This window comes from Ahaetulla prasina, chromosome 6 (assembly GCF_028640845.1).
Source record: "Ahaetulla prasina isolate Xishuangbanna chromosome 6, ASM2864084v1, whole genome shotgun sequence".
In the NCBI taxonomy this organism is placed as follows: domain Eukaryota; kingdom Metazoa; phylum Chordata; class Lepidosauria; order Squamata; family Colubridae; genus Ahaetulla; species Ahaetulla prasina.
The window spans coordinates 82,236,072-82,258,848 of record NC_080544.1 but is presented as its reverse complement, the minus strand read 5'-3'; the positions used below and the strand labels follow the sequence as shown (position 1 = coordinate 82,258,848).

Genomic DNA, 22,777 nt, shown 5'->3' with positions numbered 1-22,777 from the left:
ACTCCTGGCAACTGTCTGGGACACAAGATTTTCAGAAGTAGTTTGCCATTGCCTTCTTCATAGGATGAGAGTGAATAAGTGACCCAGCTGGCTTTGTGGCTAAGGTGGGATCAGAATTCATGTTATCCTGTTTTTTTTACCCTGGTGCCTTAATCGTTATATCCAAGCAGGTCTCAGAATTGAATATATATTCCAGTTTAATGAATTAAATGCAGTGAATATTATTTTGGTGTATTTCATCATGTTTTCCTGATGCCACATTAAACGTTACAGTTCAGCATTATAGAGCCTATATCCAATACATTTAAAAAGTCTGGTCATGTGTAGCTGTGTGTAGCCACTGATTGTTTAAAAAATTTGCAATTAACATTAAATAAAGAAGCTACATAGAATGAGGGCTCCTGCCCACCTAGCAGTTGAAATACATGCAAATGCAAGTAGATTAATAGGTACCACTTTCTGTGGGAAGGTAACTGTGCTCCTTTGGCATATAGCCATGCTGGTCACATGATCATGGAAAATGCCTTCAGACAACTCTGGCTACTTCTGCCAAAAAGGAAGATGAGCACTGCTCCCTAGAGTTAGACATGACTGGACTGGGAAACTTTTATCTCGTGCCTCGTGCCTCCAGAAGATACAGATACCTTGTTTTCCTCTCAATTGTAAAGAGGATGCAGGGTATGCAGGATGATTGCTTCTTAGCTACAGAGTTACAGCTGTCATTCAATGATTTAAAGGAGTTGCTTTAAAAGTGTTTCCAATTCAGACTCCCTTCCCTATAATAATAATAATAATAATAATAATAATAATAATAATAATAATAATAATAATAATAATAATAATAATAATAATATTTTAATTTATAGACCGCCCTTCTCCCGAAGGACTCAGGGCAGTGAACAGCCAGTTAAAATACAAAGCAAACCCATACAATAATTAAAAACTATCCCTAAAAAACTTATTCAATTGGCAAAGCTAATTTGCCAATTAGCTTCCAGAGGCTCCCTCCAGGACTACGTCAACTTCCGGATCTCCGAACCTTTCGTCGCGAGCTTAAAACATACTTATTCATCTGCGCGGGACTGGATTAGGTTTTTAAAGTAATTGGTTTTAAGGGTTTTTTTATTATTTATACTGTTTTAATGATTTGGGCTTTAGAATAAGTTTTTTAATTGTCGTTTTAATCTGTATTTATATGTGTTTTAACTGCCTGTAAACCGCCCTGAGTCCGTAGGGAGATAGGGCGGTATATAAATATGATAAATAAAATAAAATAAAAATAAATAAAATACAATTACACCCTATAAAATAACTAAAATTTAAAAAACCCAATAAAACCATTTAAAAGTTTTTAAAAGTTAAGTCAGTCCAGCAAGATGAAACAAATAGGTTTTAAGTTCGCGGCGAAAGGTCCTAAGGTCGGGCAGTTGTCGGAGTCCAGGGGGAAGCTCGTTCCACAGGGTAGGAGCCCCCACAGAGAAGGCCCTCCCCCTGGGGACCGCCAGCCGACATTGTTTGGCTGACGCACCCTGAGGAGACCCTCTCTATGAGAACGCACCGGTCGTTGGGAGATTGAAGCCGGCAGAAGACGGTCCTGTAAGTATCCCGGTCCTAAGCCATGAAGTGCTTTAAAGGTCGTCACCAATACCTTGAAGCGCACCCGGAAGGCCACAGGTAGCCAGTGCAATCTGCGCAGGATAGGTGTTACGTGGGAGCTCCGTGATGCTCCCTCAATAACCTGCGCAGCTGCATTCTGGACTAACTGGAGTCTCCGAGTGCTCTTCAAGGGGAGCCCCATGTAGCGAGCATTGCAGTAGTCCAGGCGAGAAATAACGAGAGCATGAGTGACCGTGCATAGGGCATCCTGGTCCAGGAAGGGACGCAACTGGCGGATCAGGTGAACCTGATAAAAAGCTCTCCTGGAGACGGTCGTCAAATGATCTTCAAAAGACAAGCGCCCATCCAGGAGCACGCCCAAGTTGCGCACCCTCTCCATCGGGGCCAATAACTCGCCCCCGACAGACAGCCGCAACTGCAGCTGACTGTACCGGGGTGCCGGCATCCACAGCCACTCCGTCTTGGAGGGATTAAGCTTGAGCCTGTTCCTCCCCATCCAGACCCGTACGGCTTCCAGACACCGGGACAGCACTTCGATAGCTTCATTGGGGTGGCCTGGGGTGGAAAAGTACAGCTGAGTGTCGTCAGTGTACAGCTGATATCTCACCCCAAAACCACTGATGATCTCACCCAGCGGCTTCATATAGATGTTGAACAGGAGGGGTGAGAGAATCGACCCCTGCGGCACCCCACACAGGAGGCACTTCGGAGTCGATCTCTGCCCCCCTGTCAACACCGTCTGCGTCCGGTCAGAGAGGTAGGAGGAGAACCACCGATAAACGGTGCCTCCCACTCCCAACCCCTCTAACCGGCGCAGCAGGATACCATGGTCGATGGTATCAAAAGCCGCTGAGAGGTCTAATAGGACCAGGGCAGAGGAGTAACCCTTATCCCTGGCCCTCCAGAGATCATCCACCAACGCGACCAAAGCCATCTCAGTACTGTATCCAGGTCGGAAGCCGGACTGGAACGGGTCTAGATAGACAGTTTCATCCAGGTACTGGGGTAGCTGACATGCCACCGCACTCTCTACAACCTTCACCGTAAAGCGAAGGTTGGAGACTAGACGGTAATTACCTAAAACAGCTGGGTCCAGGGAAGGCTTCTTGAGGAGAGGTCTCACCACCGCCTCTTTCAAGGCAGTGGGAAAGACCCCCTCCCGCAAGGAAGCATTTGTAATCCCCTGGAGCCAGCCTCGTGTCACCTCCTGCGTGGCCAGCACCAGCCAGGAGGGGCACAGGTCCAGTAAACATGTGGTGGCATTCAACCTTCCCAGCAACCTGTCCATGTCCTCAGGAGTCACAGGATCAAAACTATCCCAAACAACCTCAACAAGACGGGCCTCGGAACTCTCGCTCGGATCTACCCAATTTTGATCCAGTCCGTCCCGAAGCTGAACAATTTTATCGTATAGATAACCATTAAACTCCTCGGCATGCCCTGATAATGGGTCCCCCTGCCCCTCCTGTTGAAGGAGAGAGCGGGTCACCCGAAACAGGGCGGCCGGGCGGTTATCTGCCAATGCAATGAGGGAGGAAACGTAGGAACGCTTCGCATCCCTCAATGCCACTAGGTAGGTCCTACTATAGGACCTCACTAGTGTCCGGTCAGTCTCAGAACGGCTGGATCTCCAGACACTCTCTAGGCGTCTTCTCCGGCGTTTCATCTCCCTCAGCTCCTCAGAGAACCAAGGAGCTGGTTGAGATCGACGCCGGGTCAAAGGCCGCAAAGGCATGACACGATCCAAAGCTCCAGCTGTGGCCTATTCCCAGGCCGCCACTAGTTCTTCAGTCGTGTCATGGGCCAGGTTCTCGGGAAACGGCCCAAGCTCCGTCAGGAACCTCTCCGGGTCCATCAGGCGCCTGGGACGGAACCAACGCATTGGTTCCGTCTCCCTGCGGTGGTGAGTAGCGGTCTGAAAGTCCAGACGAAGAAGAGAATGATCTGACCATGACAAAGGCTCAATAACTAAATCATTTAAAACCAGATCATTTGCCCACTGGCCAGAGACAAAAATCAGATCTAGAATGCCACCCCCAATGTGGGTAGGGCCGTCCACTAACTGAGTCAGGTCCATGGCCGTCATGGAAGCCATGAACTCCCGAGCCGTCGAGGATGCCACGCCAGTTCCTGTGTCGATGAGTGAGAATATTTTATTTTCCTTTTGTAGGATCATGCTTAAGTGCTTAAAATAATATTTTAGCTTTGGAGTCAGGGGGTATTTGTAAAATAATTGGTTTGTTCATTTGTTTGTTCAAATAAAATCTTGAATGCTATTCTTTTAATCATTAGATGCATGGCAAGTGTTCTTGGAAGACGGCATTCCTCAAAACATAGCAGATGATTTGAGAGCCATGGGCCATAATGTCAAGGAACCTGTACTTGGTTATGCCAGGATCATGTTTGGACGTGGTCAAATTATCACCAAAGGAGAATGGTGGAGTCAAAAACCCCTCTCTTCTTCCTACACTGTACTTTGGGCTGGATCTGATTCTCGAGCTGATGGTTGTGCATTGGGATACTAATATGAAAAGAAAAGAGGGCTAGATTGAGTGAATAGAAACAGATTTCAAAGTGACGTACCATGATGATATACTAGAAAACAGAGGGGGTATAATTTGATGATAGTAGTCCATGTTTTGCACAAAGAAACCCCAGGTTCAGTTATTTCATTTATTTGCCTGGGATATGGGCTAATGCAGGGGTGTCAAACTCATGGCCCCTGGCCTGGATCTGGTCTGCAGGTTGCTTAAATCTGGCCCTCTGGGCTGGCCTGGAAATAGCAAAGGACCGGCCCACAGTGCCTTTGGTAGTGAAAATGGGGCGACCCCCTTCGCACCTGTTTTGGCCATCAGAATGCTGCAGGAGGCCATGCAGACTGAAAACGGGGTGTGGGGGCCATGTGCAGATGCTGCAGTCCATCCCGTCTGTCATCAATCCCGTCTCCCATCCACCCCCAGCCAGCCTGTGGAGGACAACTACAATGCTGATCTGGCTTTTGAAGAAATCCAGTTTGACACCCCTGGGATAATGGGATAATCATCTGCTACTCAGATTGGAGCATATTGGTTGCTTTTTTCTCATAATGCTTAATCATGGGTTATTAAACAAACCAGGAAGATAAAAGTAATTCTGACTTTTTTCAACCACTTCTTGGTTTGTTTCCTCCATGCTTTTCTTCCAATATCAAGAGAAGTAAGGGCAACATACAAACAAAACCAGAAGTCAGAATTCCAAGTTTAAAAGGAAAAGACCTGGTTTAAAATCAAGACCTGAAAATCAGTAAATCATGTTATCCAATTATACTTCTTTGCAAAATCATTTATTTTTATTTTTTGAGATGTGTTTGCATATTATATATTATTTTAAAAACATATTTTGATTTAGTGTTTGTATAACCTGAATAACTATAATGTTGAATAACTATAAAGTATGTTTATGAGCATTTTTTGTCACACTAATATAAAGTTTTTGTGGACATTGTATTTGATCTTCAAAACAAATATTTAAACATTTGAATAATCGACAAGCCCAAGTTATTTCTTCCCTAACCTTCCCTAGTATATATGTTTGATCAACTATTATTACTGCATTCTGAGAAAATTGGCATTTTTAGATTTTTATGCTACACTTCTTTATAAGTAAATATAAATTATCTAATCAGCAAATAAGAGATATCCACAAAAAAGATTTACTTTGTCAGGATAATATTTCCGAAAATTTACTTTATTATATATTCAAGTAGGATGTGTTATGTAAGAAATACACAAACATTTAAGAGTTAAAAGACAGAAAGGAGTCTTAAAATTCACACTTTGTATTTAGGAATGCCTTGTATCTGCTGAAATATTTTTAAAAGGTTTTTCTTTATCTCATTTCCGATAAGAAAAATTTATTGTTGAAAGTAATTTAAGGAAAAAATATTGGAAGTTAAAGAAATGCTAAGTTCTTAGCATTGTAAGATTTTGGGTATAAAATCAAATCTCAGTCTCTGCAGTGTTTATTACTGCATATAATGTGCATTTCATATTGTTCTGCTGTTATACAGGAAGGCTAATTTAAAAAGTTGGATTTGGTTTTCACTTCCCTTCAGTGAAAGGAGCAGAGTTCATAAAACAGGGCTTTCCTGTCACTCTACTCTGTTGATCTCCTAAAGGATGGGTGATATTTAGAAACAGTGTGCTAAACTACAGAAGGAGAGGAAGGGGTGGGGGAATTGGCAAAAATAAATAGACATGAATGGAAGTTTTGGATGTATAACATTCATATTTAACTTGTTTTTGTAACATTTGACTTGCCTCTGTTGCAGTGTTTGCAAATATTGAAGCAATACAATTAGGAAAATCGGTTATTTCATTTTATTTTTAAAGTTGCCTTATCAGCGAGGTGGGTGGCATATATATTTAATAAATAATTTTTTTAAAAATAAGACAATTTATATAGCTGCCCATCTACCAAAACTCTGGGATGATGAACAAAATAAATACTAAACAGAGCCAAAGATACTTTTGCAGTAGAATGTGCTGGTCAATTGTTCTGATGATAACTAGTTATTTAATTTATTTTATGCAACTTCATGTTATCAAAAGTCTAGACATCAGTACATACTGAAAGAGGATGTTACTGAATAGAGCAGATGGAGGAAGTTCTCACAGTTTGATATTCAGCTGGATAAGATGCAGACTTCCCCTTCTTTAGAGTAAAAACGGGAGTCTTTACCTCCGACTTAACTGCATCAAAGCCAAAATGGTATCACTTAAAAATCCTGCTTAATCTGATAAGATTGGAAGGGGAAAGATATTACTGTGTTTTGGAGGAAATCATGAAGGCCAACATCTACTTAACTTGGGAGGAGTTCCTGCCCCACACCATGGTATTATTGTAGTCTTTAGTGAAACATCAAGCCTTAAAAGCAATTCCTTCCAAATAATGATGCAAGGAAGGCAGGCATAAAAGAGCAGATTCCATGAAATAGTTCCCATTTTATCAAATATAGGAAGTGTTTTTTCACACATTGTCCTACAGTCGTTACACAAGACTTCACATGAAATTTTACTGATGGCTTCTCCATTGACCGTGTTTGTCAGAAGTTGGCTGTGAAGCACAGTTCCAGACCACTGCGACTGTTGTATGTTGTATAGAGAACAAGCTGTAAAATTACATTTAGCAAATTATCATTTTTATTTTTAGCTCAACACTGGCTCATATTACAAACCTTATTCCTGTTTAATTGTTTGTTTAAAACTTAAAAGTTTTTTTTAAAGGAATCTGTTACAACAAGATTTTGTTACCTACATGCAGAAATTTATCAATATATTTAGTAATCTAATATAATGCAACAATGTGTTATTTAGATTAAATCATATATCCACTTGAAAATTAATCCATATGGAAATCAATGACAGCATACTTTAAATGGATAAGTATGAGATGGTCCTAATACAATGAATATAATTACAGTGTTTATGTCTGGTCTGGTAATCATCAATGGTACAATTTTCCCTGTTCTCCCAAGGTTTTATTCACTACGCCTGGATGACGCACAAGTTCCTTTGTGCAACTCCAGAACCCTACCCTAATTGTGATTGTTAAACACTGATGGCATAGTTTCACAGGCTAGAAACCTGGAAACCTTGGACCTCTCACATTCTCTTGGCCTTAAGAAGAAAGAAATGGCAAATCACTTCCATAAATCTTGCCAAGAAAACTGCAGGGACTTCTTGAGTTGGTCACCAAGAGTCAAGACTGATGCAAAGTCAGCTCCTCCTTATCTTCAGACTCCTTATACTTACCTTGCCCCATGCATTCCCATCATCTTGTTCCTTTTTGTGTAAACAAAAGTATATAGAATGCAGAAATACTTAGCCAAATGAATTAAGACTAAGACATAAAATAAATTCTATGTAAATTTAGTTTGCATCAACACTCATCCCTGTTCTCCACCATATCTTTCTATTCCTATATTTGCTTCCATCACATCCAAACATTGATTCATACTTTTCTTTTTGTTCTTTAGCTTTTATACTTCAAACCTAAAGTTTAAGGAACCTTTATTTTTATCTAATTATTTCTATTCTCCTTTCCATTTGAGAAAAATTAGAACATACATTTTTTGTGCATGGGGTAGCCTTCTACAGTTTGGCTTACCGTATATACTCGAGTATAAGCCGATCCGAATATAAGCCGAGGCACCTAATTTTACCACAAAAACTGGGAAAAACTATTGACTCGAGTATAAGCCGAGGGTGGGAAATGAGGCAGCTACTGGTCAATGTAAAAAATAAAGATAGAGCCAAGTAAAATAACATGAATATTTATTTGAACGAAAAACAATAAAAGTGCAAAAGGGGGAAGGAGGATTCCCAGCTTTAGAAAATTTAGAACTACGCCGCCTTTGGTATGACCTGAGCATAGCTCATAAAATTATCTGCTACAATGTACTTCCTATCAATGACTACTTCAGCTTCAACCACAACAATACACGAGAACACAATAGATTCAAACTTAAAAGTGAACCTCGCCAATCTAGATTGCAGAAAATGTGACTTCAGTAACAGAGTTGTTAATGCCTGGAATGTGCTACCTGACTCTGTGGTCTCTTCCCAAAATCCCCAAAGCCTTAACCAAAGACTATCTAGTATTGACCTCACCCCATTCCTAAGAGGTCTGTAAGGCGTGCATAAGAGCACCAGCGTGCCTACCGTCCCTGTCCTAATGTTCCCTTTAGTTGTATTCCTTTTATGTATTCAATTCATGCTTATATTTATATAATTATTTAATATGTATTTGACAAAATAAAATGAATGAATGAATGAATGAATAGAATAGAATAGAATAGAATTTTTATTGGCTAAGTGTGATTGGACACACAAGGAATGAATGAATGAATGAATGAGTGAGTGAGTTACTTCAACAACATTGTCTCACAGAAATTGACAATACAACTGCAAGCATGAAAATGAGTCCTCCTTTAGCTTCCAAGGGACCAGGGTGCCTCTGAAGGTCAGTGCTCTAAGCACTAAGAACCCAGCACAAATCTAAGCCTGTATGCACACCAATAGTGAAAATACCCTGCACAGTGTCTCTTGGCAGAGAAGGTTAATTTTCATAGACGTTGGGGTGGCTCTTTTTTTTTTTTTTTGGCAGGGCAATAAGGGTCTCTAATATCATTAAACCCAAGTGTGAGGAAAAAGACAGCAGCTAAAATGTTAAGGCCAGTTGTGTGACCTTCTCCAATACAGTTGGCCTGGCTGTTTGCCAAAACTTAAAACACCCTCCCATCCCCCCTCCCTGCTAAAGCTTCTTTCTTAAAACAATTGTGGTCTTTGCCTTTCATTGTGCCAATCGACTTTAGAAGTCTGTGTGTGTGTGTGTGTGTGTGTGTGTGTGAGAGAGAGAGAGAGAGAGAGAGGGAGGAGGAGTGCAAAGGGGAAGGAGGATTCCCAGCTCTAAACAAAGGGAAATCCCGGAATGCCAGCGAAAGGCGGTGCTCACGTTCCTCCTCCCTTGCTCAAAAGCCCCAACATGATATTGGAATTGGATGCCATTATATACCTGCTGAGGGGATAATTTGAATAACTTGAAAGATATAAAAGCTCTAAACATATTTGTTTAAAAATCTAAAATCTATACTTAAAATAAATGAATATAAAGTAATAAAGTTCTTTAAAGTTGTAATTCACTTTGCTGCTGAAAAAGAAAAGAAGCTTAACACCTTAAATGGTATTTATTAACTGAAATATCATCAAATCAAATATATAATGAGGTATATTATAATGACCTTTGTTTTCAGAAAGAAGCATGATGGAAGTTTTTCAATAAAGGGGGAAATATAGAAAAAACTTAGTGTCATGCTCATATATCATCTTTACAGATGTTGTTAACACTATACTATGGCAGCATATGATGGTACAATGTTTCAATCAATTTCAGGATGAAAAACTCATCAATGAGGAGGAGGAGTATAATTTATTAACCTTGTATGATATCAGTTTCTCAAGGACTCTAGAAGGACCCGAGGAAGAAATCTCTGCCCCCTCCCCACTTTCCCTTTCCAACCCAGCCTTCCAAGGGGACCTTTGAGGGAGAAATCTCTGCCCCCTCCCCACTTTCCCTTTCCAAGGCAGCCTTCCAAGAGGACCTCTCGAAAAGAGCGAAAGCTTTCTCCTGGCCGTTTTACCACCACCACACCCTCCACGCCGGCCATCCTAGGAGGGGGAAGTTCAAGGACCACATCGATGGCACGAGCTCAGATTGCCGGCTGGGGATGATGGGCGCTGCAGTGCGATCTCGGGAGAGACTAGGGGGGAAGAAAGAATGACTGTTTCCCCACACCCTAGGATTGGGGAAAACATTGACCCCCCCCTTAGTTGCGGGAGAAGGGTTGCGCTTCAAAGCGGTCGCCTCCATCCATCAATCCATCCTTCCTTCCTTACTTCCATCCATCCATCCATCCTTTTTTTTTTCCCAGCGAGCGGTGCGTGTGTGTGACATGCAAGCAAGACGTCTCACGGGGCGTGTGTGTGTGTGTTTGTGGTGGGGGTCTCGTCCCAGCCACCCACCCACTCGCTCCCTTTCCCTCTTCGGAGCGTGGGCTGTTCCCGTTCGCCCTGGCCTCCGTCCTCCGATCTCCTGCGCTGGGAGGCGGCGGCGAGCCAGCGGCAACCGGGCACCGCGGACTTTGGCAAGGAGGAAGGTGGGAGGAAGCGGAGCTGCCGGCTGTGGGGGTTGAGGCGTGCAAGAGGAGTGGGGGTGGAAAGGCCTTTTTGTGTGTGGGTGGGCGCCGGTGTGCCCTAGGGAGGGAAGCGGACCTGCCGGCTGTGTGGGGGGGTTGAGGGGCGTGCAAGAGGAACGCGCCTCCTCCTCTTCCTCCACGCTCGCTCCTCTTGCACGCCTCAACCCCACCATCCCCACCCTCTCCAGCGTGAAGGTCACCTCCTCCCTCTTCCAGGCGGCGGCGGCGGCGGCGGCTCGGCTCGGCGGGCGCCACAGCCGGCAGCTCCGCTTCCCTCCACGGTCCCAGTCCAGCCGAACGGTGAAAGCGACATGCCGAGCGCCGCCCGCTTTCACCGTTCGGCTGGATTGGGACCAACTGGGTCAGGTCGCGGCGGGCGGGGAGCCGCCAGCCTTCTCGGCCGACGCCACCGCTCGGGAAACCTCCTCCTCAGCCGAGAAGGCTGGCGGCTCCCGCCCGCCCGCGCGGACCAAGCGGTCCCAATCCAGCCGAACGGTGAAAGCGGAGCGCGCCGGCATGTCGCTTTCACCGTTCGGCTGGACTGGGACCAGTGGGAGGAAGCGGAGCTGCCGGCTGTGGCGCCCGCCGAGCCGAGCCGCCGCCGCCGCCGCCGCCTGGAAGAGGAGGAGGTGACCTTCACGCGGAGAGGGTGGGGATGGTGGGGTTGAGGCGTGCAAGAGGAGCGAGCGTGGAGGAAGAGGAGGAGGCGCGCTCCTCTTGCACGCCTCAACCCCCACACAGCCGGCAGCTCCGCTTCCTCCCTAGGGCACACAGGCGCGCACACACACGCACACACACACAAAAGGCCTTTCCACGCCACTCCTCTTGCACGCCTCAACCCCCACAGCCGGCAGCTCCGCTTCCTCCCACCTTCCTCCTTGCCAAAGTCCGCGGTGCCCGGTCGCTGGCTCGCCGCCGCCTCCCAGCGCAGGAGATCGGAGGACGGAGGCCAGGCGAACGGGAACACTGCACCACCAGGGCTTCCCGCGCCAATGCACAGCCCGCCAAGTTTGCGCCGTCCGCCCACCAGACACGGGAATGGGGCCGCCTGGGGCGACAAATCCCGCGAGACCTCGGCGGGCCCGCTCCCGTCCCTCCCATGGAGTCCGCTCGTACCCCTCCTGTGCGGGGTTCCCGAAGACGTAGACTCGAGTATAAGCCGAGGGGACGTTTTTCAGCACAAAAAACGTGCTGAAAAACTCGGCTTATACTCGAGTATATACGGTACTGTGTGAATCCAAATTCTGTAGTTTTTCAAGTAGGTATAGGTAATTAATTTCCAAGAATCCTGCCAATTTTGGCTTATTTGTGGTTAAGCAAACCATGATTTGTTCAGGTGTGAAGGCAGCACATATTCTTTATTTTTAGACTACAATTCCATACCTAATTACTTAGAAAAAGGTCCCTTTAAGCCCCAGTTTATAGTTGGTTCATGTTAATTTCATAAAAGTTAATTCACAAGTCAACTCTGTCTTATTTCTGTATCTGCAGTGTAAAAATAGTCTTGCTCACGCAAGCATAATTGTAAACAAATACATATGAAATAAGATATTTGTATTTAGCACCATGTCTGAAATACTATTTTAGTTGTGGCAAATTTATTTCTGATTCCTACATGAACAGAGTCCTATTTTACATTGAATGTTAATATTCAAACAATATTTAGTTGTTAGCCAAATTGAATGAGTCTTTTAATAATGTTTTTAATTTTTATATTTCTGTTTTATCTGGCTGTAAACCGCCCTGAGTCCTTCGGGAGAAGGGCGGTATATAAATCAAAATAATAAATAAAATAAATAAATAAATAAATATTATTCAAGTCAATTACTTCTAGAATATTTGAAAATAATAATTTTAATTTGGCAGAGGCAGTCTTGTGATCATAGTGGGAAAGATTTATACTATTTGGGGATGACCTAAAACTTAACCCTAGTTCAAATATATATGTTTAATTATCTGGAAGCTTGAATTCATTTTAATTTTATTTTTACATCTCTTCATCCAGTTTAAGAAGCCATGCTGTTCTGCCCCAAGTACTTTCTTCTTAGAGTCCCTCTAGCCTTTTACCTCTGTTTTTCAGCAGTAATCATTCAATTAACTTTAATGGCTATAGTTATCCACAATGCAATAGCAATAGCAATTTGACTTATATACCACTTTGTAGTGCTATACAGTACTCTAAGCGGTTTACAGAGTCCAGTTTACCAACCTTAGAAGGATGGAAGGCTGTCAATCTTGAGCTGGTCAGGATCGAACTCCCGGCAGTGAGCTGAATTAATCTGCAACACTACATTCTAACCTCTGCTCCACCACAGTTCAATGCAGCTACTTCAATTGTAAAATCTTTTGGTGAATAGTCCAGCCTAGATGCTATCTGATCTAAACAGATCCCAGAGTTCTCTGTAGGGACCAGCCAATCCAGAAGTCCTCCAATGGGAAGTGTGAGCACTAAGAAAAGATTGGTTGCATTTCTACTATTCCAGGAAGCAAACCGCTTCAGCTTCTTTTTTACTATCATTGAATCATAAGCCTGTAGAGTTGGAAGAAACTAAAAGGATTATTTACCCACAATTTACAGAAGCACTAATTAAACCATTTATCAAAGATAACTCTCCAGTTTTCTATAAAACTGTTTATAGAGATGAACCCACAAAATCCAAAGGTAGACTCTTCCACTGTTGCACAGATCTTACCTTCAAGAATATTTTCCTTACATTTAAACAAAATCTGGGTAGCTGCAATACCCATTATAAATTGAGACTGTGGAAAATAGCTCTTGAACATTTCCCCCTTAGTTTGCTTTATATAACTGAATGTGGCTGACGAATCTCTATGTCTTTTTTTCTTTCCACACTGAAATACCTATGTTTCTTCAGTCTAAGAAACAATAAACTTTCCCTGGGCTATGTGAAAGCATGAAATAGTATCAAGTTTATCACCCTTAATCCTTTTAAATTGGATTCAAGTGTATTCTGTATGAGAATAGTTAATGTTAATTCTGGGGTCTTCCTCAACTAGGGCCAGTAGTTTCCAAGTAAGATTCAAACGCACTGGTTGGATGGATACATCTCAATTAAGTGCTAATCAGATTACATGCTGCTCTGTAGATAAAAAGCAGTCAGTCTCTACTTTCTTATTACACACACATTCAATTCTTATTTTTTCCTTTCAGATGAACGCTTTCTTTCTAAGATTGATTGAGGTGTCTGAGTAGAACCATAGGGAATTCCCTTTACAAGTAAAGTTCTCCAGAGGAATGCCCATCCCACCCTCACTTCCACCCCCACCCCCACTTCTCAGGATAGGACAAGAATTCAGCTCGTGCTATTTGTCTAACTATTGTTCTACAACAGCAATACTTGCATTTGTCAGGAACTGGACTTGTCAGACAAGAAACCTATCCCAGCAACTGATTCCTGTAAATGCAAAATGTCTCCATTCAACCAAGAAAACAAGAACTTTTGAACACTCGAGAAAGACATTATCCACTGCTTTCTCTGCTCTTTTGACATGGGCTTACAAAAATGCAGCGGCTTTTTGAGTTGCCTGTTGATTCCCCTGGCACTGTGGAGTATTGTTATAAATATTCTCCTATATTTTCCTGATGGGAAATCTTCATATGCTTCCAGCAATAATCACGCCAGCTATGTGTGGCATTTTGAAGGAATCTGTTTCTCAGGTATTATGGTAAGTGTTGCTTCTCGGATTAGATAAATACATCTTTCATTTTCTCCACAGGACTGTTTGATTCTCAGATGGTAGATAGGGGGGAATCCTCCAGGAAAGGGGGGATTTCAGAAAGGGACAGAATCAAAATAATAACTATTTTGGAAGCAATGTAACGGCCAAACACAACATGTCACTTGTACTGTAGCTGAGTATTTAAATGTTGATAGAGGGATTTTTTTTTAATGGAATTTGATTATTTTCCCCTTCAGAGATGATTTAAACATCATATAGGTCATTAAATACATCTGTAGGATTAATATAATAATGGTTATAGACATGGATTAACACTAATTCTTACTAATATATATGTGTAAAACAAGTGAAATTTAGTTGGAATGAAATCGCACTAACATTTTTATTTATACTTTTATTTCAAAAGGCTTCTATCTTAATTTCCTATTTTGAAGATATATTTCAAACAGCGTTGAGCTGTAGAATAAAAGTAGAAGTTTGTATTTCACAATGATGATGTTCCAAAACTATTAACTCAATAAGATGGCTGACCTTTGATTTTAAAAAGTACAAAAATTAGCTCTATGTTTAATTGTGGTAACCAATATTTGGCTTGTTTTAAAATTAATATACCATACTAGATTTGCTGTATTTTTATCTCTTTAAGTCAGTTGTGGGATCTGCATATTCAAGAATGCCTGCACTTGATATCTAAAAAATAAAATTCCCAATGTTTAATTGTATGAATGCAGTTGTGAGCCTTTAACAAGAAAAAAAGATTGAAGGAGTATTGGGAAAAACGTGAGCATTACAAATGAAAAGAGACCTTGGTTGGCCCTTTTATAAAATTCATATTTGAATGATTATACCATAAAGATGTTGCCTGATACCCTAAGTATTTCTTCATACAGTGCTGAGTCCTGCCATTCATATGGGACCCACAATTATTTTCCAAGTGCACAGAAAAAAAATATATGAATGTTTCTTTAAAGTCACTAAAAAGTGATCCACCTGCAATTGTTAGAATTCAAGGCCTTCTATTAACTGGTAACCAGTACATAGTTAAGGTTTAATGCTACATAGTCATTGGCTTCACTCTGATGCTTCTGTATACGCTTTTGAGCACCATGTGGTCTTCCCAACTTACTTTACCAAAAGGAACAATGTAAGGGATTGCTTTATTTGGCCTTTGGTCTATCTAAAGTGAGTTACAAAATAATTCTTCTTAGGTGCAAGAAGATCCTTTGGGATATGTCACTTTCTTCAAAAACAATGCCTTCTTTTGAACAAATCATCATGTTTTAACCGGTGATCTTTCCAGCTATCCAGACTAGAACTCCTAGCATCCCAGCTAGAATGTGAAATGGTAGAGAGATTCTTTGTCTCTAAAGTTTAGAGTCTAAACTGATATTGAAAGATTTAAGATTTTTTTTCTTTAAATGCAATACAAATGCAAAGTATCTGGCAGTTTTGATGTCAGGAAGGGTGGTTTATTCCTTTCCTTGGCAACCATGAATGGAACAAAGATATTGGTTCCCCCCTCCCACTAAAGAAAACAGGAAAAAATGCCCATTGGTACCAATTCTATTATATCTACACCACCAGTGCAATTTAGAATGTTTCCTTTTTTGGAATTATCCATTCTTTTGTATTTCTGTCTTACTAGATTTGTAGGCGTCTTTCAAAAGCTAACATTATATGTTTTATATTTTAAAACATTTTATATCATATAGTAAGGGAAGTACCAGCAAGATGAAACTATTGGCAATGTTCAATACAAGTTGAATGTTCATTCATTCATTCATTCATTCATTCATTCATTCATTCATTCATTTATTTATTCCAATTTTTATACTGCCCTTCTCCCAAAGGACTCAGGGCGGTTTACAGCCAGATAAAACAACAAGTATAAAAATTAAAAACAAATTTAAAAGACTAATATGAAATTGGCTGAAAACTATAAAACCAGTAAAACCCCCATTAAAACTATTAGGCCAGTCCTGAGCAATGGAATAAAAACGTCTTCAGCTCGCGCCGAAAGGTCCGGAGGTCAGGGAGTTGGCGTAGCCCTGGAGGCAGCTCATTCCATAGGGCAGGAACCCCCACAGAGAAGGCCCTCCCCCTGGGGGTCGCCAGTCGACATTGTCTGGCCGACGGCACCCTGAGGAGGCCCTCCCTATGGGAGCGCATTGGTCGATGGGAGGCCACCGGTAGCAGCAGGCGGTCCTGTAGATAACCCGGTCCTATGCCATGGAGCGCTTTAAAGGTGATAACTAACACCTTGAATTGCACCCAGAAGACCACCGGAAGCCAGTGCAGCCTGCGCAGGAGGGGTGTTATATGGGAGCCTCGAGTCGTTCCCTCTATCACCCGCGCAGCCGCATTCTGAACCAGTTGGAGCCTCTGGGTGCTGTTCAAGGGGAGCCCCATGTAGAGAGCGTTGCAGTAGTCCAGGCGGGAAGTGACGAGGGCGTGAGTGACTGTGCATAGGGAATCCCGATCCAAGAAGGGACGCAACTGGCATATCAGGCGGACCTGATAAAAAGCTCCTCTGGCGATGGCCGTCATATGTTCTTCTAACGACAGTCGTGCATCCAGAAGGACGCCTAGATTGTGGACCTTCTCCGTGGGGGCCAATAACTCGCTTCACACAGTCAGCGATGGAATCAGCTGATTGTACCGGGATGCCGGCATCCACAGCCACTCGGTCTTGGAAGGGTTGAGTCGGAGCCTGTTTTTCCCCATCCAGACCTGCACGGCCTCCAGGCACCGGGACATCACTTCAGCGGCTTGGGGTGGTTAGGGGTGGAGATGTACAGCTTTGTATCATCGGCGTACAGATGACACCGCACCCCAAAACCACAGATGATCTCACCCAGCGGCTTCATATAGCATAAGTTCTACCTTTATAATTATCCATGATTATAAGGAGCACACAGACAACCCTATGTTTTCCTTCTGTTTATTTTGGAATAAAGCATTTCTGATATGTTTTGGTTCTATACGTTCAGTCAAATGTGATGTAAAGTAGCTACTCAAAATTATCTAATCAGAATATAAGGTTCTGAAAGAAGGATTTTGTGAGTTTAATGTTCTCAAACTAGATATGTTCTGTGCTACTCTGTTCTAGATTCTTATTCTAGCAGCACTTCTGGTAATTCTGGACCGGGACACCTTTTATGAATGCTTCCAAAGTGAAAGCTGCACCAGAACATATAGAGTAAGTGTATGGTTTGCAAATGTAGCATTTTCGCTTTAAAAAGACCTTCCTTCCTCTTTTGACACTCTTGACCCTCTGCTGTTGTTTCCTTCCTTGGTCTGTGATAGAGTTTAAACAAAAAAGAAAGAGACCTGTTGTTTGTTATCTCTGCAACAAATCTGCAAATCCAAACAAACAAGAACAGGAAAAATAGCTGGCCCCCATTATGAAATAGATGGACCAGTATCAACAGACGTAACTTTAGAATTGTTACCAAATGTTTTTCCCTAAACTTCCGTCTCTCTGTTAAGCACTGTTCTGCAGTCTCATGCTCTCCAAGTCTGTTGGACCAATTAATGGAATTCTGAGTTTACATTAGTGAAGATTAACATAATGTGCACTACAGTCTTGAGAGGGAAGCAATACAAAGATAATTGGCCCAGCATCATGCTTTAAATGAATAATTTATATCTTCCTTAATTCCACATCTTGGGTCAGGCTTAGCAGTGCAAGTCCCAAAAACTATTGCCACAAAAATCACACTGTCTTCTTCCCAAGAAGCATGACATAATATTGCCCTTTCTGTCATCTTTCAGTCAAATAGAACATAAGTCTATGAGATCATCATGGTCTTGAGAGTTTAAGGATCTGTTTGGTGTTTTATGAGACATCAGTTGATGAGGCATATCACATTAAAAGTAAGATAGTCTTATTTATATGGAATGATGGATTTGCTTAAGGACATACACAGTAATAATACAGGTAGTCCTTGGCTTACAACAGTTCACTTAGTGACCATTAAAATGGCACTGAAAAAAGTGACTTATGATGATTTTCCACACTTACGACTATTGCAGCATTCCCTTGGTCATGTGATTTACATTCAGATGCTTGACAACTGATTCACATTTATGACGGTTGCAGTGTCCCGCCATCATGAGATCACCTTTTGAATCCTGAAAAGCAAAGTCTATGGGGAAACCAGATTCACTTAACAACCAGGTTATTAATTTAACAATTGCAGTGATTCACTTAATAAATGTGGCCAGGAAAAGTCGTAAAATGGGGCAAAACTCACTTAACAAATTTCTCACTCAGCAACATATTTTGGCTCAATTGTGGTCATAAACCGAGGACTACCTGTATTTTGTAAATGTAAGTACATGAACAATTATTTTTTTAAAAAGAGAAGTGATGTCTTGCAGTGACTAAGAACTTATTCTGAGAGACTCATTCAAATTTGTTACAAACTCATCTACATGACTTATGGCTCATTTATGGCCATAACATTGATGGCAACCAAATATCATGATTTTGAATATAAACAAGAGCAAAACTTGAATTGTTGTATTTCTGGTAGCAACAGGAAGAGGTGTTTATGGAATTTTTTGGCTCATAACCAAAATTATGTTTGCTAAATTTTCCAATTTAGAGGAGAGATGTCTGTTCCATTTTGTTTGGTTTCTCAGGTGGAAAAGCAATTCCGACTAGCCTAACTTCAACAAAGAAAATGTCATTTGAAAGAGCAAATTGCCAATATTCTTTCCCCCTACTCTTTGATAAGGGTTATAGCAACAAACTACGGTTATATTAATTCCTTTCATGTCATATCATCCCAAACTACTGGCTTTACAGGCAACAGATCTAATAGTTCCTGAAACTCTCATAGTTTGCTAAGTTTGGCCTGGAGTCCAACCTTTGGGAGCTGAAGGACACATTCAGCATTTGCAAAATGATATGATGAAGCTCACAAATTACCACATAGATTTAATCAGCTGCAAAGGGCATCCTGTACTAATTCTGTTTACTTTTGCCTTATTTAAACATTGGAGTTATTTTCGAACAAAACACTAGACTTCAACTGCCCATTGTATTATTATTATTGTTGTTGTTGTTATTTTCAAAGAGCTCTGCTTTGTGTCTTTACAGCTTCTTATTTTTTAAAAAATAAATAAAAATCAAACAGTTTAAAGAAATATAGAGCCAGTGGTAAAGGGAGATTGGGGAGCACAAGGGAGGTTGCTGGAATCACATGTACAGTATTATTTTGAGGTTTGCAGCCAGGATGTTTATGACTTCCAGCCTTGTCCAACCATAGGACACAACTATAAATCTATCAGCCAAGTCCTCTGATTAGTGAGGAGAAATGTAGCATGCGTTCTGGATGGACAGTGCGCTAAGTTTTCATCCAACACTACCTATCTTCCCAACTATACTGCTTTCTACACTTGATCAAAGAATATGATATATCTATAGATGTAGATTAGGAGTGGAAAATTAATTTTCCCAAGGGGCCACATGAGAAACTGGAATTGTGGAGAGCCAAACCAATAGGACTGTGAAGGTACATAGCCACATACATACATAAATTGCGGCAGGGGGAAATGGTTGCTTTCAAAATAAAAGCAAGTTGTATTGTGTGCATGTACATTTATTTACATTTGATTTCTGATTTCCAATTGACTTCACAAGGGACAGCCAAAGGGTGAATGTGGTCCAGGGGCAACTAAAATGGCCAGGTTTGATGTACATAGTTTGTTCCTTGTAATAATAGAATCTTTTCACTTCCTCTCACTCTTCTTCTTTTTTTAATGCAGCGTTTCATTTCTGCTGTGCTTTCCCTACTAGGGATTGCATTCTCTGGCTATAGTCTGATCATATCTGTTTTGAACTTAGTGCAAGGCCCATACTGCAAAACCTCAGCTGGCTGGGAATATGCCTTCAAAAACACAGCAGGCAGGTAAGAAACAGGCTTATCTGTAAAACTAATTTTAGATTACATTGACGTCCTCAGCCAAATATTTAAATGAAATGGCCAATTGATGTGGCCCTCTGACCTTACAAGGAATGGGCTTACAAGGGCTGCTTCTCCTTTGTATTTCAAAATTGCTTCATTCAGACAAGTCCATTTCCAGATTCTTTCACCCTCCCTGTATTCATCTCTGGAAATCTGATAGATCAGGGATCCCTAATCCCCGGGCTGAGACCCATTACCAGGCCTTGGCTTGTTCGGAAGCGGCGTGTGTGCATGTCCATGCAGCTCCACTTGTGCAAGCAGCAGGTGAGCATGCATGTGTGCGTAGCTCCATTTGTGTGAGTGGTGGACGCGTGAGCTTGCAGTTCATGCACATGCAGCTGTGTGTATGTGCACCTGCCGCTTGTGCATAACCATTCCTTCTTCTCCGCCCCCCCACTGATCCACAAAACTGTAAAGGTTGGGGATTGCTGTGATAGATGAATGGACAAAGAGTCCTTGGGCTGAAAACTCTATATGATAAGACCACCTAAGAGGTCTTTATAGAAGTATATTCATAGTAGCAATCTGTTCCCATTTTCTTTATGTTATTGTTTCCTCGATAGTTACCTCATGGATCCCATTTCCTGGTCCCAGTGCACTGAGCCTGCTTATGTAGTGGATTGGAACATCATTTTGTTGTCTATTCTGATAGTTCTTAGTGGCCTCGAAATCTTGATCTGCCTTCTGAAAATAATTGCAGAATTAAGGCAAATCCTTTGTGGAAATTATCCCATCTTTGTTCAGGTAAGAGAAAAGTTTTCTTTTTACATAGCATAACTGCTTGTGTTATTTTTATTCTTCCTAGTTGACCCAGTATTCATATGCTTCTAGAACCACTGATTCAGTCAGTGATCAAATGAGACTTTTGTATTGTGGTCCAAGGTGAATTCACAGTGAGATCTTATGTGCCCAATGGAATCAGTTGTCTTGACTGAAATAATTTAGATATAAATGCATTTATTGATTTGATTTGATTTGATTTTGCCAACCTCAACATCATGTAAGGGGCGTGCATAAGAGCACTAGCGTGCCTCCCTTTAATTGTATTCATTTTATTTATTCAATTCATGCTTATATATATTATTTAATATGTATTCGACAAAATAAACAATCAATCATGAATCTGGGTGACTAGCAATGATTGAAAGCACACAGTATCACCACAATCTTGCAATAAATACAAATCAGTAGCTGAGGTAACCAAAAAAAAAAGCAACACTAGCTATCAGTACAAGCATCTCACAAGCTCTGCAATATTTCCTAGATAAACGTCCATTAAAATCTTGTATCTTTTGGTTTTTTTTACAGCCTGCATTGATCTAACAACCTTGGGGAATGACTCCACCATGACTCCATCATATCTCTGAGCATGCATTTTGATATTAATTTTTAAGCAGGCTCTTCTGTTTCTGTGGGTAACACAGAAGAACTGCCAATGTTTTCCCAACATATTATTTATGTTGCTCCACACATTTCGGCTAAAGTATACAGTTTTTGGATAGTCTGCTTTTCTTGTTGCCTGTTTGCAGACCTTTTCCCTTTCTTGCATTTGCTATGTATCTAAATTGTGAGGCTCTTGAAAAATGAAGATTTTTTTGTGTTTACATAATATAAAGCACTTACCATCCCTCAATACCACCTGAATAAATATTTAGTTTAATAAGTAGTCATATTATTATGAACAACAACATTCTTAGTAAAGAGAAAAACATATATCTGGAATACACCTTTTTGTATCATAAATGGGATTTAGCATGATTAAATGAGCAATTGAATAAAACTTCCCCTGCACAGTTGTTGGGAAAAATGTCATAGTCTGAGATGAGATTTGGGAAATGTGTTTTGCATGTAGAAAGCCATAAAAATAGACTTGCCTCTACTAGTTCACCCATTGAGCAAAAACATTGGAATGGTCCCTAATTTGCCTTACCGAAATACAGTTATATTTACTTTGGATCCTTCCCCGCAGTGAGTAATAAAAAAAGCACCACACTCAATGCTAACAAAGATTCTTTGTTCGTCTTCACATTCTTTTGATCTCATTCAAGAAGTCCTCAACCTACAACCATTTGTTTAGCAACTGGCATGTATTTACAATAGTCACACATGATGGGTCAAGTGATTGACATTTGCAACGTCCCCAAAGTCAATGGGGAAGCCAGATTTGTTTAATAACTGTAAGATTCACTTAATAAGCATTTTGCTTAGGAACAGAAATTCTGGTCCCAGTTGTAGTCATAAGTCAAGGTCTACTTACACTCTCTTTTTTTTTTCAATAGCCTGATTCAATTGCAATGTTTTTGGGAATCACTGAAAAGGCTCCCTTTACATTTGTAGTACTGAAGCTCTGCAGAACTTACCAAGCAGATCATTTCCTAATTGGTGGTAGCTTTTTTACCTGCTCCAAAGAATTGTTGCTACTGTGTGATAAGAAAATAAAAATTGCATAAAGTTGTTCAGGAAACCTTCTAATAAAAAACCTACATGAGTTAGATGGGTATATTTTAATTAACAAAAATGTAAAATAATTGTGATTGTTAATTTTTGGTTCCTACAAAAATCAGCCTTGTAAATGTCAGTTTTTGAGAAGAAACTGAACAGGTATATATAACTGGGATTAGTAGAACAAACAAAATAAATCTTCAGATTGAATTGTAAAGCTTTTAATATAAGGTTGCAAAATTTGTCCCAATTATCAGTTACTATATGGATCGCCAAATAACCAAATTTTTCAGGAAAAAATGTTTTA

At 41.2% G+C, this 22,777-nt stretch overlaps 2 protein-coding genes across 6 annotated transcripts in view; both read left to right on the top strand.

The window, feature by feature from the left end:
• LOC131201427 (glutathione hydrolase-like YwrD proenzyme) overlaps positions 1-4,920 on the top strand; it is a 42,363-nt gene extending 37,443 nt beyond the window's left edge. For 2 of the 5 annotated variants that reach the window (XM_058189309.1, XM_058189310.1), the window contains exon 12: positions 3,910-4,920. In XM_058189309.1, coding sequence (XP_058045292.1) covers positions 3,910-4,142 — 233 coding nt within the window. In that variant the 3' untranslated portion in view covers positions 4,143-4,920. The remainder of the gene's footprint in view (positions 1-3,909) is intronic. The other 3 variants (XM_058189313.1, XM_058189311.1, XR_009155840.1) reach the window with 2 other exon arrangements.
• Positions 4,921-13,710: 8,790 nt separating this feature from the next.
• On the top strand, positions 13,711-22,025 carry TM4SF18 (transmembrane 4 L six family member 18). Its single transcript, XM_058189317.1, has 5 exons — positions 13,711-14,038; positions 17,163-17,252; positions 19,829-19,971; positions 20,592-20,772; positions 21,337-22,025. Exons 1-5 carry the CDS (start codon positions 13,862-13,864, stop codon positions 21,349-21,351), a joined length of 606 nt encoding a protein of 201 aa, XP_058045300.1. The 5' UTR covers positions 13,711-13,861; the 3' UTR covers positions 21,352-22,025.
• Positions 22,026-22,777: the final 752 nt, after the last annotated feature.